This window comes from Dermacentor andersoni, chromosome 6 (genome assembly GCF_023375885.2).
Source record: "Dermacentor andersoni chromosome 6, qqDerAnde1_hic_scaffold, whole genome shotgun sequence".
Taxonomy (NCBI): domain Eukaryota; kingdom Metazoa; phylum Arthropoda; class Arachnida; order Ixodida; family Ixodidae; genus Dermacentor; species Dermacentor andersoni.
In genome coordinates this window covers 150,614,152-150,632,931 of record NC_092819.1, presented here as the reverse complement: position 1 = coordinate 150,632,931, position 18,780 = coordinate 150,614,152, and the positions used below count along the sequence as shown (strand labels likewise).

General features: G+C 45.9%; 1 protein-coding gene across 1 annotated transcript in view; it reads right to left on the bottom strand.

Moving 5' to 3' along the window:
- Positions 1 to 18,780, bottom strand: part of ncd (non-claret disjunctional) — a 107,618-nt gene that overhangs the window by 66,240 nt on the left and 22,598 nt on the right. Inside the window, exons 4-6 of the mRNA XM_050171964.3 lie at positions 6,912 to 7,050; positions 1,207 to 1,352; positions 386 to 483 (exon numbers count right to left, since the gene is read on the bottom strand). Of these exons, the coding sequence (XP_050027921.2) occupies positions 386 to 483; positions 1,207 to 1,352; positions 6,912 to 7,050 (383 nt within the window). The remainder of the gene's footprint in view (positions 1 to 385; positions 484 to 1,206; positions 1,353 to 6,911; positions 7,051 to 18,780) is intronic.

Here is an 18,780-nt window from a genome sequence, read left to right as displayed (position 1 = left end):
AAAAACAGATGAGGAAACACAAGATGGTAAACGGTTAATATAAATGAAGAAAAGAGGACTCAGCCCTGCTGTACACCGCAATGGACGGTGCAATCTGTAGAATTTATGCTGTTAAGCTAAAAAAGGATGGTTAACAAGAAAACGCTCGGTCCAGGTTATATTGCAGGGATCAAGCTTTAATAGTCGTAATTTATAAACAAGCAGTGTATGACACACTCTGCTGAAGGCTTTAAATAAGTCAAATAAAATGCATTCAGCCAAAGACATGTTGTCAAGAATGGTGTCTACACTGTGTGCAAATAGTGAATGCTCGCGTGCATCCCATAGCCAAGGTTTGCTGTAGTTTTTAACATCAGGACACACTCAGGCAGAAAGTATGACCCACCTCAGAGCAGACTCGAGTTCGCAGACCCTTGTGGTCAGCTGCGCATTCTTGTTTCGCTCGGTCTGAAGCTCAACATTGATTTTCTCGAGCTCTTGCAGCTGCAACAAGAACACGTAAAAATTTTACTTGCGGTCACATGTTATACCCAAGTGTTGGCACTGGCTCTTGAAGCCTCTTCTCTGAAACATTTCATGTCTTATGTGCCTCAGAGAAGCCTAATTTCCAATAAGGCGAAATCATTAATCAGGTGAAAAGTCATAATTAGATTATATGCCTCACACATGCCTAGTCAGGCAAAATTATCAATCAGGCACTCAGTTATACTTAGTGTGGGTGACAGTCCGGAAGAACTAGGGAAGAACCCACCACGACTGTGACAGACTTCATAATGTGTAGTTCTTCTGGACTACCACCTACACTAAGTATAACCGAGTGCTTGATCGATAATTTTGCCTGATTAGACATGCAGGCACATAGACACTAAGTACGACTCTGCACCTGATGTGCAATATGCCTGCTGTCAGCAAATTACTGCCTCGTCCTTTCTCTTCAGCAACAGGGTCATGCTCACTGTGCAACCATGCTAACGCAAATAAATTAACAAACCTCTCCCAGTAATTATATTAGTTTACCCGGCACGTGGGGAATAAGTAAAGGAGTAGAGTAAGGGGACAGAAAGAGAGAAGCACCGACAAAGTAAATGACACACGCGATCCAGTGGCCACATTGTCAAAGCCTATCTGCTAGGCTTGTGGACTTGAGCATGAAACTGAGCAAGTGAACAAAAGGGCGAGGGAAGCAGGGAGGTAGACTGTTCTCACCCGGCTGGTGCTCTGCTGGCTGAGCTGCTCCTTCTCGCCAGTCACACTCTTCATGCGCTCCTCAAGATCATGCAGACGACCCTGAAGGTCCCAGGGCTTACGTTTGCCTGCTGCGGATGGTGCCAGTGCCCCACTGGTGGCTGCACCTGCACACCCCACCCCCGATTACACTTGCGTTACAAGCAAGGGTGCGCAAATACTCTAAAAGTTTGAATATTGTATTTTTCTTATTCGTATTCAATTCGAAAGATACTGAAAAATGTTTGAATGTTCGAGTCAAATCGAATATATTGCTGGCTGTGCAGGAGCAAGCATGGTTCTTGGCATTCGTTTTTATCTAATTTAACAATATTGGTGCGATGTTGTACTGAATTTTGCAATGGTCTTGTGCTGCTAGCGAAATTTGCTTCTTCGTCTCTAGAGACTAAAAGTCTAAACCTTGTGGGAAAGACAGCGTTTCAGTAGCAAGGGGCAGTGAAAGTGCACTTTTTGTTTTTTCGCAGAGTCATCCCAAATTCTGAGCTTATTGTTTGACGGCAAGAGCGATGAGCGAAGACTGGCACAGGGCCAAGTGCATCCAAGTTTACGGGCATTTGATGCGGTATTATAAGGCACAGACTGGCGAGGACAACTAGTAGGAATTACAAAATTTTCCAAGTTAACACGAGTGAAATCGCAATGTCTTAGTATAAGACTTACTAGCCTAGCTTTTTAACATTGAAAATGCAATATCAATGTTTTGAAGTAACAAATTAACCCAACTTGCTAATAAATGCATGTGCATATCATTATTCGATTTGATATTCGAAGCTAAATATTCTTATTTCAATTGATATTCACACACCCAAGTTATAAGTTTAGACAGCTACTTTCACATGATGCAACCAACTGTCCCAGCAAGCAGGCGACGATCATTAATGGAAAGTGGAGCTGTCATATACAGTGGGCTCAAGCAAATGCACACTTAAAGCCAACTGCAATGAAACTGGACCGCAAAAGAAAATGTCTGTGCAAAGTATTACATGTTATTTACCAGTGGATGCTTCATGATAGGCTTGCAAAAAAAGACATGTTCAATACTGAAACAAGAAGATAAAAGACAGTGGCATTACCACTCTCCAAGGATGGCGCAGGACCCGGAATGTTGAGAACCAGGGAAGCTCTTAGGCATACACCTTGAAATCGGGTGGTGGTCGCAGCGCATTGAAAACCTCGGAGGCCATGTGCTGGGACATGTCATACCCACTGTCTACCAGGTGCATTTGCCAGCCACTGAGGTGCCATTTAACTGCCTATTGTGCCAATTGGGCATCGTTAGCTCGCTATCGATGGTTTGAAACAGCGCTTTTGAGACCTTCCGCGCTGATGATAATTTAATGGGATCTCCTTTGAAACGAGGCAGTGACAAATGGTCATCTAGCCTGCTTCATTTTATCAAGTATGCTATATGTTTTTTATCTAGCATTTTTGTATATATCTCCTTAATCATTTTTTTTTCTTTCAAAATCTACCTTGTACTGCTAGCAATAACTGTAAGAGATCCAGTTGTAACAATCTCTTCACTGCTTTTTTCCCATCAATACACTAAACGTTTCTTGCTTATTTTGACTGCTGACGAGCTGACTCTTCCATCCACTTTAAACCCAAGCGCGTCTGGAAGGTGTAACGTTACACACGGTTCTTACTGGGTGAATCCCTTCGCATTTAATTGATGCGTGCCGAGTGGTCTCTGGATTTTTGCTGCAGCAAACACACGCCTCATCTAGTTCCGAAAATTTGCTCCGGTATAATTTTGTCCCTAAACAACCAGCTCGAGCCTCAAATAGCAGGATACTGCCCTTTGTGTTATACATACAGGTATTCCCTTCTAGTAATTTTTCTTATTCTTGTAAGCCTCCACGGTCCTTTTTCTTTCCATTCTTTGCATCCAATTAACTGCCCGTTTCTCACTTTCTGATCATTCACGGTTGTCATTTACAGTTTCAATTACTCTGTACTTGGTTGCTAGCTTCCTTGACCTCTTCATCCTGTGTCCACGCTTTTCAGGTACAGATACTTGTGCACCTTAGCCACCCATCTGTTTTCGTTCATATTCCCGAGCCTTTTTGAAACCTAATTTTGCTCTGTGCTTTTTTGACTTCAAAGGAGGTCCAACTCTTGTCATCCTGCACTGCCTCGCTTGTTTTACCATGGGCTCCCAAAGCCAACCGGTCTTTGGTTCACTTCCAAACACAACAAGATATCCGATTTTAGACACAGATTGGCATCTGCGAATGTTAGCACTGGCTCCATTACTCCTTTACAGAATCCACACACCACACCATACTTATTGTGGCCACACAGTGCTCTGTGTTTTATTGCAGCATTCTGCTTGCCCTTTACTTTCAGATTTTCTTGGTTGGTGCTTCAGTAAGTCTTTCCTTCGTCTATGTATACGCCGATGTATTTATATTGCTTGACACTATGGGCATGACTTGCTGTTGAATTGACACCACGTAATTACTCGTCTTTTCATGAAAGATCATAATTCCTGACTTCTCTGTTACACCTGAGGCCTAGACTTGTTGCTGTGTTGTCACACATATTCACAAGCATCTGTAAACTTGTATCGTCCCCTAGTAGCACTATGTCATCTGCATACATCCGTTCAGGGAGCTTCTGCTGTACCATTTGTCCATTACGCATCTAGGATAAATCAAACCCTAACTCAGTGTCTTCCAGTTGTCCTTCTATGTCCTTAACATAAAGCGTGAACGACAATGGAGACAGAGGAGATCCTTGCTCAAGTCCTTGGTGAATTCCCACCACTTCATTACCTCTTTGACCTTCCCCTACAACTTGTACTTTGTCTATAAAGCTCTCGCAGCAGCTCCACAAGATCGTCCTCTATGCCTTCGTGCTTAAGAATATCCCATAAAGATTCCCTGTCTATGCTGTCATAGGCTCACCTGATATCTAGAAATTCGACCCATAAAGGTCTATTCTGAGCTACTGAAATCTCTATGCATTGTGGGGATTCTCACCTATGCTCTTGGGACGAAGGAACGACAACACAGTAGTGCAAGCAATCACAAGGGCATTTATTGCACCTTTCATAGATCAATGCCTGCTAGCCGAGTTGCTATCCACAAAACATGCCGATGGGCACGCGACAAATCGCGAAAGTCCGACTCACCGCGACCGGATAGCGAGCGAGCAATAAGCTGCTACGGTTTATGCAGATACAAAACACATTATGTTCAATGGCTGCCGAGTCGGGGATTTGACTTTACTACTTTTAAAGCGAAACTACTGTTTAAGCGGGTACGGTTTAACGAGGTTTTACTGTATCATCAAAGAGTGTCGACAATTCGAGCAGGCCAAAAGCCGACACGTCCTGCAACCATTCGCCTAACTTCTTAATACTGCCGCAACGTCGACGTGTGAAGATCAACCCGCACAGCAGCATGCGACGCCATCAGAGGACGTGGTGCGAATCGTTAGACATGAACTGGATGCGATGGCACCCGCAGCTTTGTGTTCGTGTAGCCCTGATGCCACCCCTTTTTCAGTTCCCCTCGTACAAGCCATTGTTCGCCAGTAACTTGAAAAAATTGGCCTACATTCTGTCTGTGCTGTCGCCAACTCCAGCACCAACGAACGCCCTTCTATTTTCACTCCACCCTGACACTTCTCTCCGCGTTATCGCAGCGTGACTGAGTGAAGAACTGCGGACGACGAACCACTATGTTTCACCTGTCGCTGCATTAGTCATGTCGGCCAATACTGTTGCAACTCGTGGCCCTCAACACCTCGCACACCAACCAACCTGAGCCGTTTAATGAAAATACTCGCAATGTTTCGCCCACCGCCGAGTCTAACAGCGCCGACAGCTCTGTTAGGAACACATGGTACAGTCGCTCACCATCGCCGCGCGGACACCAATCTCATTCACCGCAAACGCGTCGCCAATCTTCCCGTTTGCTGCAGCCACGTCACCTTTCGTCCCCTGTGGATTTTGGCCACACCCTTTCGAAAAACTAAGAAATGCAGCCCTCGGAGGTGTTGCTGCTTTGCCTAATACTGCAGCAAATCCTGTCTGTGCCCACAAAGAAGTGTAATTGACGTTAAAATACCGTAGACTGTGTACCTGACCAAGCACTTGCCAACACTGGAGCCCACCTGTCTGATGAGTGTTAGACTACATAGACGTTTCAAAAAGGTTCTCACCCCAGCAGCTGCCAGAGTGCTTCGTGTGGCCGACGGTGGCAAGCTGGTTGTTCTTGGAATGTGTACTGTGCGTTTAAGTATAGTCGGCAGCCCTACTTCTGTTCTCTTCACTGTAATCGACAACTCCCCTCACAACATTATCCTTGGATTGGACTTCTTATGCGCTCATTCTGCTCTCATCGACTGCGCGACCGGTGTTCTTCAGTTGGAACTGCCTCAAGTCACTGATGCTCCGAGAACTGCTCCACCACACTTGTGTTCGCTTCACGATGTGCGTCCGTCACCTGAGGCAGTCACTTATGTTGCTTTGACCGCACAGACACAGATTTCTGACGGTGAATATATCCTTCGCCCCATCATCGACGTGCCTTTGAACCGGAACGTTGCTCTTCCACATACACTGGTGACGATTACTAATAACGGTGTCGTTCTTGAGCTTTTGAATTTCAGCCTGTGCCCTAAAGTGCTTCCAGCCGGCATGTTGTTGGCCAGCGTTTCTAATACTTCTGAATTTGACATTGAAAGTCTGAATGCCGAGAGTGGTTTCTTAGCGCCAATCGCAGCTCACAGCTCTGGTTCCCCAACGGATGACTTTGCGAAGATGCTTGCACCTGACCTCACATCTGCACAGGCCACGGACATAAGTCTCCTCCTTGAATCGTACCGTGACACCTTTGATTTTGGCGACAGGCCTTTAGGACAAACATCTGTTGTTCACCACCGTATCAATACTGGAGACACGAATCCTATTAATCGGCGTCCCTATCGTGTATCGCATGCTGTACGTAGAGTCATCCAATCAGAAGTGGACAAAATGCTCCGCAAACGGGTCATCGAACCATCAGCCAGCCCTTGGGCTTCGCCTGTCGTCCTTGCGAAAAAAAAAAAATATGGTACCTGATGTTTTTGTGTCAATTATCGCCTTTTAAACAAGATCACCCAAAAAGACGTCTACCCACTACCACGCATCGACGATGCCTTGGACTGCTTGCACGGAGCTAAATACTTCTCGTCCATTGATCTTCGGTCCGGCTACTGGCAGATATCAGTTGATGAAATGGACCCCGAGAAGACGGCCTTCATCACACCCGGTGGTTTATATCAGTTAAAAGTCATGCATTTTGGCCTATGCAATGCTCTTGAGACATTTGAACTTATGATGGACTCTTCTGCGAGGCTACAAATGGACCTCCTGTCTTTGTACACACAGTGGTACACACCCCGTGGCCCAAGCTAGTACAAGACTTGAATCGCTTGATATGTGAAAGAGCTAGGCTACAAAAAGATAGATAAACATGCCACAAAGTGTGTAAAGCTCCAGGAGAATACCGAACGCATTAAAATCAAGCTGTACAAATCTCCTTACTCTTGCTCACAATGGTGTCAAGCCACCTGCTGGTTGAAGTAATCTTAGCATCAAGCATAGAAGGGATCGCAACCCACCCAAACAGTAAGTGTTTAATGCAAACTGAGCAGATGCAGCGAGTGGGACTTGCCTTTTGATCGTGCACCACTGGCGGTTCCACTTGCCAGGTTGAGAGCAGAGTTAGTGACATTCCGATGCAACCTGCTGAGTGGCGCTGGCATGGCTGCACCAGGACGTGCCCTCTTGGGTTGGTCAGCAACACCGACCCGCTGTGGAAACGTGCAATGGATGTGAAACAAAGATGTGAGCAGAGATAAGACAAGGTCTAATTGTTGATTAGAACCATGCATCATGACAAGTCGGCACCGACTACAGATGCATCCCTGTGAACTTTAATATTCGTAAATATACCTCAGACATAAGTGGGTGGAGAAAGGGGAATAGCACAAGCACACCCCTATTGTGGAATATAGGTGTATGCCCATTTATTTGCAATGGTTGACCTTTAATTTTAGATGCAGTGCCACAGGCAGCAGTAAACCAAGGAAATCACTGACCAATACAACACTGGCTTTCAGCGACTGTTGCCACGAGATTAGCTGTTGTCTATTCCACCTACTTCAAGGTGCCCTGAAAGACTTCTAACCAATCATAGAATGACGTTACCATTAAATGACATCACTTTACGAATCTTATACCACAAGAACTTTTTTAATTGTCTAAGCACAAGCAAAGTTAGTTATCGAACTGACGAGCGACTTTCTTGTTTAATTTCCACTGGAATTTACACAGGAGGCATGGGGGCACAAGGGGGCACAAGAGAGCAATGCCCCGCTTGCCACACCCAAAAGTTGAACACCTCAGCAGCAAGCCAGCTCGTGGCGGTACCCCATGGCAGTCGCCTTATCTACACTATGGTTTTCATATGTGATGCCATGCGCAGCAGACGCAGAACAGTCATGTGTAGACTGGCAGTGGCAAGATGAAATGATTATTTTTGTTGTTTTCAAACGACAGATACATATATTTCATTTATTTAACTCAAGTGAGTAATGATTGTATTACTAAGAATGTTCTCGCGATCACAAAATCAGCCCATAGGTGTTGGTGGGTACAACTGCTTGCGATGATACTGCATGACGAGATTGCGAAAGAGAGAGCAAGCAACTTTTCGCTGCTCTTGATAAGAGACAGTGATTCCCAGTGCAACAATATTTGGCTCACATGTTCAGAGGAGCCTCATTAACAGATTGACAACGTTTTCTTACTATGTTCAAAAAGTCTTTCAGGTCCCCTTTCAGGAACTTGTCTGAACCAACTTATTTGAAGAAAGCACAAAACTGGTATATTGGAGTCTACTGCTACAATTTCTTGTATACATTTGCTTATTGCAATCTTGCACCACTGCAATATTTAACGCCTTTCAAAGTTTTTCGCTGACAAGCTCTTTTTTTGCATAAAACATGACACAACATGCTTAAGTATAGCAACAAACCCCAATTCATAAACTTCGCACAAATTTGAATGAGTTGGCAAGTCTGCTGATATGGGACAGTCTGTACCGAGTACTTGTTAATTATGAACAGATATGGCTTAGTGGCAATGACAGAGCAGGAATTATATGGGAGGGCAAACTCCTTGCCTTGCACCAGTACGCTCCAGTAATGCCATAGCGTCATGCCAGGTGAGGAGGACACCTGTGCTTTCTGGCAAATCAGAACAGATGGCGCTTCAGGCACGCTCCCATTCTTTAAATGCTCTTCGAAGGTCGTGGCTCAAATAAACTACACTAGCGTTCACTATTTAGCAAATTTAGGATAATTTTGTGCATAATGCATAGAAGCAAGCCTGATGGATCATTTAGAGGCAGATATTCCTAGAGACTGCCCCAATTACATGCTGCAAAGCCTCTCAGAAGAACTGCTAGCAGCGACGCGATAACAAACACCTGCTGGTGCTACAAAGTTGCAGACTCATGCGCTTCATTTACAAGGATAGTTTGTCCTTGGGAAACAATGCTATGTTTGATCTAGGCAGAGTGTGACCAACTGTGCAATCTCTCGCAATTCGCACTGACCGACGCATTTTTGGAGCTTTCAGCCTTGCTAGTTTTAAAGGCCTTTAGCAGTTGCTCTCCTATTACATTCCATGAACTTCCAACGTGCTCCCATCCACACAATTCAAGGATGGTACGCGAATGCGTTGTATTGAACTGTAGAGGTGCGTACACGTACTGCCATAGAGTAAATTAATACCCTTAAAGTTCCTAGTGATCCAGAACGATTGCAAGCACGAGCTCATACCATTCCAAGTACAGGTCAGCAGCTCACATCTCATGACTATGTTTGCACGAATCCCTTTACACAGAGGAAGTGGTAATGTATGGCGAGCTTGGAGGCAAAGTCAGCCAAAGAAAACCTGTAAAGATTCAATGGCACATCCTGCCACTTCCAACGTTTGCTTAGTCCACAGACAGTAATTTTGTTTATTACTGCTTTGAACTGTTTTGGTGCAGGTACTGGTACCAGTGACATTGCAGGCCCCAATACTAGCCACTACAGCGCTGTTAACTATGCTATCGCAAATGTACATTCACATAAATAGATGGTATTCAGACCGACAAGCAGCAGCACTTGCTGCGATTGCCTGACTTCCGGCTATCCGGGAGAAACGCAAAGCTACAGCGTCCAGGCGATCTTCAGGCAGCTATGGCTTTTCAAAATAAGGATTATTAAGTTTCCGTGTTATGTTAAGGGGGGACATGGCAATGAAAACTTTTTTGTGTTACCTATTCTAGTTACAACAATTGACAGCCTATAACGGTCGCCCCCAAATTACACATAAGTTCGCCGAGATCTTCCCATCCGCATGTTCACAAGGCCACTTCTGTGCAATAAAGCTATTGGTTTATTTTTTCAGTGCCGAAATGAGCGTTAAAATATTTTTTTAATTTTCCTATGCACATTTTCTTAGTAACGACTTCTGCAAAAAGCCCATTAGAAATTTTTTTATGAGGAGCAGTTAAAAATAGACAGCTTTATTGCCCTCAGCAATGTTTAAGGATATAAGTGCAAAAGAGAAAGATTTTGTCTTCATTCGTTGTGAAATGGCACTGGGATGACTGAAAGCAACTGCACAAAAAATGGAAGCTGAGAAAACTGAGCTCAAAATTTCATGTGTTGGAAACGGTTAAATCTTTACTTTGAGCACCTAAAACCCGCCTGGGATGTAGTCCTTTGCCTGTGAGGACACATTTTCTTTACATTTTGATTTAGCTTCTCACTTTCTTGCAGCTGTTTCGTGCACCTTAGTTGCCTTTATGATCATCGTGCATCCATCGGACGTGCAGAGGTAGATGACAGCGCATTCAGATCATCCGCTCTTGTCTTGCATCGCGCAAACACTTCATTAGTGAGAGTTGGAGGTGAAATCCGCGGTTGAATATTTGATGCAAAAACTTCTGCTCCGCCAATGTTGCGTTACCGTCATGACCACGTGTGGACGCGCCTTTTCACCATCGCTCGTGGATGCGCTTTCCCGTTCACGCACATGCGCCGGTCGTGCCTTGTCAACAAGCTCGCCAGCATCCGCTTCTGCAAATAGTTTTCTCCCTCTTTTCCATGCCTTTCGTGGTCGTCCGTACACGAGGCCCGTTCGGAACTTTATTCCTTTGGGGCTCATCACAGAAAAGGTGCGTAAGCTGCCATGGTCATCAATCACGTTGATCAGAATGCGCAGCTCGCTGCTGTGCAAAAGCGCACGAAAGAGGTCCGTCAGCAATTGAAATCTACAACAGCCAATAGGAGCGCATCCTGTGCCCCACACGACTACTGCGCCCAATCGCAATGCCACATTTGCCTTTTTTTTTTTTTTTCGCTTGTGTTTGCTGGTTTATTTTTCGGTGGAGAAATGCGTTGCTCCGGCTATTTTTAGCTCAGATCTCTCCTCTTTAGGATGATACCAAGATGGCGGCGCTGCGTCAACGAATAGCCGGGCGATCCGCAGTGCGACAGGGCCTTCCAAAGCCCGATTTTTTCACAATTTTTTTATGACAGCACTTTAGGAAAGTGCTGTTTTCTCAATTTCTACCGCATATTTTGTTATATTTCATCACGCGGTAAATAAAGGTCCGTAAATCACGAAAAAAAATACCTAGTAAAATCGAAAATTATGACAATTTGACCACTTCAATTGCCGCATCCCCCATCAACGAGCACTGCAAACTAATATTCCGAAATCTGGAGAGTCTTGGATTTCCAGGTACCCTTTATGGCAGTCTGAACAGTAAGCTACCAAACAAGGTGCAGAAAGCAGACGCTGCAGCACTTGGGTTCAGAAAACCCAAGACGGCGCCAGAGGCAATGACGCATCAGGTTTTGCAAGCGAACGCTCTGCTCAGACAAGTGTTACCAGCAACGGAGGTACAGTGAACTAGAAACTTTTGAGTAGTGCGAGTGGCTTCCTGGGAGTGGGCCTTTCAGCGTGGAATGATGTGGCGGCGCTGGCGTCGACCACTATTGACAAATGCCGTCGGTCACACTGCAGCCTACCGCAGCGCAGCATTATATTGAATACGGTTTCTTACGAGAAACTTGCTAGCCGGGACTTCAGAAGGAAAGAAAAAAACGTTCATATACGCACACAGAACGAAGAAATGCTGGTGTGTCTCATGTATCAGTACAAAGCTAGGAGCAAAAAATGGGGTGCTTTGGTTTAGAGAGTTCACTGTAGTGTGGCTGTAGTTGTTCAGCTGTTCGTAAGGAAAGCGCATCCACACGGATGCACTCGTTAATGGGAGGTGCCTGAAGTATACTTAAAGTAGCTTGGCTGATTACTTCAGTGCTATAAGCAAATGGAGCTGTTACAGTAACCAGTACTGCTATCTGCTTGAGAGCACGCTCGGAGGCACGTCACGTACGAATGGCCAGGTGGTCATTGCCATGCATGCATCTGACATTCTATCAAATTTCCTTACACCCATTTTTTTTTGTCGTGTTTTCTGTTCTCTGTGCAAAATGAGTGAATACATACACGCTGTACCATCTCTTAATTTCAACAGTTCCGTGCACACAACTCGCCAGGCCAACGTGAAAAACAGTATTCGATAAAAAAAAATCTTAGCATCGCTTTAAATTGACATGTCTACATATTAAAAACTGCAGGTCACTTTATACCGAGTAGGTAGCGATTACATGATCACTCCTTCTCTGCCAACTTTTACCCGCTGCTACCTTGCTCCGGACCGGCCACCATTGGAATTTGAAACTGGCAACGTTTAACACTGGAACGTTATCTAGTGAGGCAAGTCTACCAGTGCTATTGGAGGAATTAGAGGGCAGTAAATGGGATATAATAGGGCTCAGTGATGTTAGGTGGACAAATGAAGCGTATACAGTGCTAAAAAGTGGGCACGTCCTGTGCTACTGGGGCTTAGCGGAGAGACGAGAACTAGGAGTCCGATTCCTGATTAATAAGAATATAGCTGGTAACATACAAGAATTCTATAGCATTAACGAGAGGGTGGCATGTCTTGTTGTGAAACTTAATAAGAGGTACAAATTGAAGGCCGTACAGGTCTACGCCCCTGCATCCAGTCATGATGACCAGGAAGTCGAAAGCTTCTATGAAGACGTGGAATCAGCGATGGGTAAAGTCAAAACAAAATACACTATACTGATGGGCGACTTCAATGCCAAGGTAGGCAAGAAGCAGGCTGGAGACAAGTCAGTGGGGGAATATGGCATAGGCTCTAGGAACAGCAGGGGAGAGTTATTAGTAGAGTTTCCAGAACAGAATAACATGCGGATAATGCATACCTTCTTCCGCAAGCGGGATAGCCGAGAGTGGACATGGAGGAGCCCGAACGGCGAGACTAGAAATGAAAGACTATACTCTGTGCTAACCCTGGCATCATACAATATGTGGACGTGCTCGGTAAGGTGTGCTGCAGTGACCATAGGATGGTAAAGGTACGGACACACTGGCGTCAAAACGCGCGCGGCACGCCGCCGGCGGCGCGCCGCGTGCCGCAAAACCTGCCGCGGAACCGGTTTGGTCTGCCGCGCAGAGGATGGGTCGAGGAGCCATTTTCGGCGGCTTGCCGCGTGCCGCGAACCAATGAGAGACGTCCGGGCTTTCCCCTAAGCGCCACCTCTTGGCTACTGCTGAAGTTAACTTCCAGCGGCGGCGGCGGAACCACGATCGACGACCGAGCGCTCCGAGCCAGCCGCGACAAACAGCGCTAGTGCTTCGTCTGCGTGCCTTTTGCGCGCGCCGCCGTCGCAACAGCAGAGAACACACAATGACGAAAACGCTCATCGTCGTCAGAACATCATCGTCTGCATCTGCCATTGCAGGAATCAACGCGATCAGCGCGGTATCTGCTAACCGAGCAAGGAAAAAGCGCGCGACAACCGCGATATCGCGCCTATGCTCGCGCAGTTCGAGACAAGGCGAGATCAGCGCTGTCACGTGACTCCGCGGCGGCCGCCGCGCGCGCAACCGATGTGGCCTCTCTGCCGCGCGGCGTTCTTGCCACCGGCGGCGTGCCGCGCGTGTCTTGCCGCCAGTGTGTCCGTACCTTAAGAACTCTAATTAGCCTAGACTTGGGGAGGGAATGGAAGAAACTGGTAAATATGAAGCTGATCAATGAGTTAGCAGTAAGAGGGAAAATAGAGGAATTCCGGATCAAGCTACAGAACAGGTATTTGGCTTTAACTCAGGAAGAGGACCTTAAGTGTTGAAACAATGAACGATAATCTTATTGGCATCGTTAAGGAGTGTGCAGTAGAAGTCAGTTGTAACTCCATTAGCATACCAGTAAGCTATCGCAGGAGACGAAAGATCTGATCAAGGAACGCCAATGTATGAAAGCCTCTAACCCTACAGCTAGAATAGAACTGGCAGAACTTTCGAAGTTAATCAACAAGCGTAAGACAGCGGACATCAGGAACTATAATATGGATAGAATTGAACAGGCTCTCAGGAACGGAGGAAGCCTAAAAACAGTGAAGAAGAAACTAGGAATAGGCAAGAATCAGATGTGTGCGTTAAGAGACAAAACCGGCAATATCGTTACTAATATGGATGAGATAGTTCAAGTGGCTGAGGAGTTCTATAGAGATTTACACAGTACCAGTGGCACCAACGACGATAGTGGAAGAGAGAATAGCCTAGAGGAATTCGAAATCCCACAGGTAACGCCAGAAGAAGTAAAGAAAGCCTTAGGAGCTATGCAAAGGGGGAAGGCAGCTGGGGAGGATCAGGTAACAGCATATTTGTTGAAGGATGATGAACAGATTGTTCTAGAAAAACTGGCCACCAAGTATATACAATGCCTCATGACCTCGAGCGTACCGTTATCTTGGAATAACGCTAACATAATCCTAATCCATAAGAAAGGGGACGCCAAGGACTTGAAAAATTATAGACCCATCAGCTTACTGTCCGTTGCCTACAAAGTATTTACTAAGGTAATCATAAATAGAATCAGGAACACCTTTGACTTCTGTCAACCAAAGGACCAGGCAGGATTCCATAAAGGCTACTCAACAATAGACCATATTCACACTATCAATCAGGAGATAGAAAAATGTGCGGAATATAACCAACCTTTATATATAGCTTTCATTGATTACGAGAAAACTGGCCACCAAGTATATACAATGCCTCATGACCTCGAGCGTACCGTTATCTTGGAATAACGCTAACATAATCCTAATCCATAAGAAAGGGGACGCCAAGGACTTGAAAAATTATAGACCCATCAGCTTACTGTCCGTTGCCTACAAAGTATTTACTAAGGTAATCATAAATAGAATCAGGAACACCTTTGACTTCTGTCAACCAAAGGACCAGGCAGGATTCCATAAAGGCTACTCAACAATAGACCATATTCACACTATCAATCAGGAGATAGAAAAATGTGCGGAATATAACCAACCTTTATATATAGCTTTCATTGATTACGAGAAAGCGTTTGATTCAGTCGAAACCTCAGCAGTCATGGAGGCATTGCGGAATCAGGGTGCAGACGAGCCGTATATAAATATACTGAAAGATATCTATAGCGGCTCCACAGCCACCGTAGTTCTCCATAAAGAGAGCAACGAAATCCAAATAAAGAAGAGCGTTAGGCAGGGAGACACGATCTCTCCAATGCTGTTCACAGCGTGTTTACAGGAGTTATTCAGAGACCTGGATTGGGAAGAATTGGGGTTAAGAGTTAATGGAGAATACCTTAGTAACTTGCGATTCGCTGATGATATTGCCTTGCTTAGTAACTCAGTGCTTGATAACTCATTGCTATGCATGCTCACTGACCTGGACAGGTAAAGAAGGGTGGGTCTAAAAATTAATCTGCAGGAACTAAAGTAATGTTTAACAGTCTCGGAAGAGAACAGCAGTTTAGGATAGGTAGCCAGGCACTGGAAGTGGTAAGGGAATACATCTACTTAGGGCAGGTAGTGACGGCGGATCTGGATCATGAGACGGAAATAATCAGAAGAATAAGAATGGGCTGGGGTGCGTTTGGCAGGCATTCTCAGATCATGAACAGCAGGTTGCCATTATCCCTCAAGAGAAAAGTTTATAACAGCTGTGTCTTGCGAGTACTCGCGTACGGGGCAGAAACCTGGAGGCTTACGAAAAGGGCTCTACTTAAATCGAGGATGGCGCAACGAGCTATGGAGAGAAGAATGATGGGTGTAACATTAAGGGATAAGAAAAGAGCTAATTGGGTGAGGGAACAAACGCGAGTTAATGACATCTTAGTTGAAATCAAGAAAAAGAAATTGGCATGGGTAGGACATGTAATGAGGAGGGAAGATAACCGATGGTCATTAAGGGTTATGGACTGGATTCCAAGGGAAGGGAAGCATAAAGGGGGCGGCAGAAAGTTAGGTGGGCTGATGAGATTAAGAAGTTTGCAGGGATGACATGGCCACAATTACTACATGACCAGGGTTGTTGGAGAAGTACGAGAGAGGCCTTTGCCATACAGTGAGCGTAACCAGTGTTGGAATCGCACCGCTGGCACGAGTTGTCGGAACCTCAGTGCTGATGCCCGTTATTGCAAATGGGTCGCAAGCCCCAAGGGTAGCGTTGGCCTGGCGGCCTGGGGCACTGGAAGCATCCGAAGGTCCCGGCAAAGCATGAGTCGACTGGTAACAGAACAACTGGTTTATTCTAACATCGCAAAAGAGCGCGCGGTCAGGTCGACCGAAGTGGAGAGACGGGAGAGCACGTAACTCAACGGATGAAATCGGAGCCTCTTTCGGCGTCCGGGAGCAGCTGCTCTTATACTCTCGGCGTCGCGGGCAAGAAGGAAGGTCACGGGATGAGACCACGTGACGGCGAGGCACGGACGAGCTGAGATACATGTTGAGACGAGTGTAGTGACTCAACCGCCAAGCAGGCGCCGTCAGACCTCCTCGCTTCACACTTGGGGAGCTCCTCTCCCCGGCTGCCGCGCTTTGACAAGCGTGGGCACACACACACACACGCACACACGAAGACACGTGGCACTGAAACACGCCTGGACGCGCTTGGCGGGGAGGCTTTGCGGCAGCTCCGAACGGGCCAAAATGTCCGCCGCTTTGAACGAAGCCCCGGCGTCCGTTGCATCCGCGCCGGCTATACCGCGCGTTGTAGGCGAAACGTAACACCAGGCCGGTGATGACTTTGCTGTCACCGCTGCCCTGATATGACAACTTGTCACAGACGTGACAACAGACTAGTTTTGAATGCATAATTACTTTTGCCAATACACTACTCGAATGTTTTGAGAGCTCACTCTACCTTGGGTTTACGGGTGGCATTGAAGAAATACAAGACTTTACTGTACACATCTTGTTTCTCATTTCTCCCAGCATGTGGTTATCTGACGTGGGAAGAAAAGCAGATGTTCAAAACTGTTCAAAAACAGTTTCTTATTTGCTCATTAATTGAAAAATTAACACAGTGCGTTAGAATAGGCACAAGAATGGCAGCATGCATTTATGGCACCACAGCCATTTATAATCGACCTAACTTCAGTTGTAGAAATTCATTTGTGCGACGATGTGAAAACTGATCAACTTCACGATTAACGTTCACCACAACCAACACCGCCAATGCTGCTCTTGTTGATGACTGCCAACACATCCATAATGCTGTCTCGATGTAGCTAACTCTTGCTAAAGCAGCCAGTGAAAATGTCAAGGTCACTGATGAACATGAAAAGCTTCAGTGAAGGGTAGAGAAGAAGAGCAAAGTCACAAGATTTCGTGAAAATGGCAGCATTTAAGCACTTTCCGTTTGAAGTAAGCAGGAGAGGCTGGTTCATGCATGCACTAAACTTTGTTTTCAGTACACACTTTTTTGCGACAAAGCCTGCCACATAATAAGTAAGTCGCGAGTCGTTATGGTGAATAATGTATGGGTGGTCCAGTACAGTCAGAAAGCTGCTAACAAGAAACCTTCGGCGCATTCAAGACCTTCCTCATCAAGCGACTAGCCAATCAACTGCAGCTGCTTGTACGAACTAGCAGTCTGGTCTTGAACTGTGAAAAGCGAGCTTACAACTTCCTCTTGAACATTGGATCCAACGACGCTCTTGGCAATATTGTAATAGCTAAGGTAATTAATGTCAATTAACGCCGCTTTGCAGAGCCGGAGTCTTCCTTTTTGCACCTTTCTTTCCGTGCACGCCTCTTTCGCTCTTTCTGCTGTGGTACCATCTACGTGCACAGGAAAATGCAACCTCCGTGCTCGCGGGGATGCCATACCATCTCACTTTCCGAACAGTGTCATTTACACATGCTTGCACATCTGAATAGTTGAGGTGTCTGCCTCATGTGACAATTGTGGTGTCCACAGCAAGGAATGTGAAAAACAAGCAAAAAGAAACTGTATGCTTAATAGGCAACCTACAGCTTCTTTGTCATCGTTTTTCTCGGCGTCAGCACCTCTTACGCACACCACTCTATATGTGGTGCTGCGGTGGTGTGTGGTGGTGGAATCTACGGAAAATAGCGACAGCGCAAGTCGAGAGCGAACAGAGACGTTTTCGGGATAACTCATAAAGTGACAACTGGGTTGATGGAAAAAAGTTTAATTTTGGGGCTTTCACTGTAACGACCTTTCAGAAGAACGAACGATTTACCACGGTCCCCTGAAGTTCGTTATATCACGATTTCACTGTATTACACTCTAAGCTCATAACAAAGTTGAAGGAGAGGCACATGAAATCACTTCGTTATACCGACTATTGTTCTTCACTGCAGTACATGCCTAACGGTATGCATAACTTTAAACGTGCAAAGAAGGCTACAGCTCCGTGGCCTGCCAAACCGCTACGTGTGGCTGCGTAAGCAACGAAAATTCAATAAAACAGGAAAAGACTCTCTGGTCTGTGCAATATGCCACATTTTAGAACCTGACATGAGAGCCGTTACAATAGCCTTCTCATGTTGCAACGCAATAATAGTCTTGCACTGGCCCTTCTTGCTTGCCTTGCTCATATTGTGAAACTGGCGAAACAATGATGTGGTCAAAGGGAACAGCTAGCACGCTGCCATGAACAGGAAGCCCAACATGTTTCAGCAGCACGTGGCACAAGACACTGTGCGCCGACTATATACGCAGCTGAGGCGGTATTCTCGGGCGACCTCCATGACTTTCCGAGATTACCTTCCAGGGTTCTTCGCAAACCCATCGAAGCATACAGCCAACAAAGCTTGGCACAGTGCCAGAAACATGGATGTGGCCTCGCAAACCATGCCAAGCACGCAGGCTTGGCCGGCTTGTGCCTGTTTCACACGATCTCAGAGGTCGAGCCAAGCCGTGTCAGCACAGCATGGCACACTGCAGTGAGAGATACTGAGTGGAGGAACTGGTTGTCAGCAGTGCCATGTGCAAGCATCAATATGTGACATGGTGCAGCTAGGTATGGCCTTTAATATGGCTATCTCGGAGGTGTCACGAGATAAGGACGAAATGTTGCTTATGCAGGCCAACAT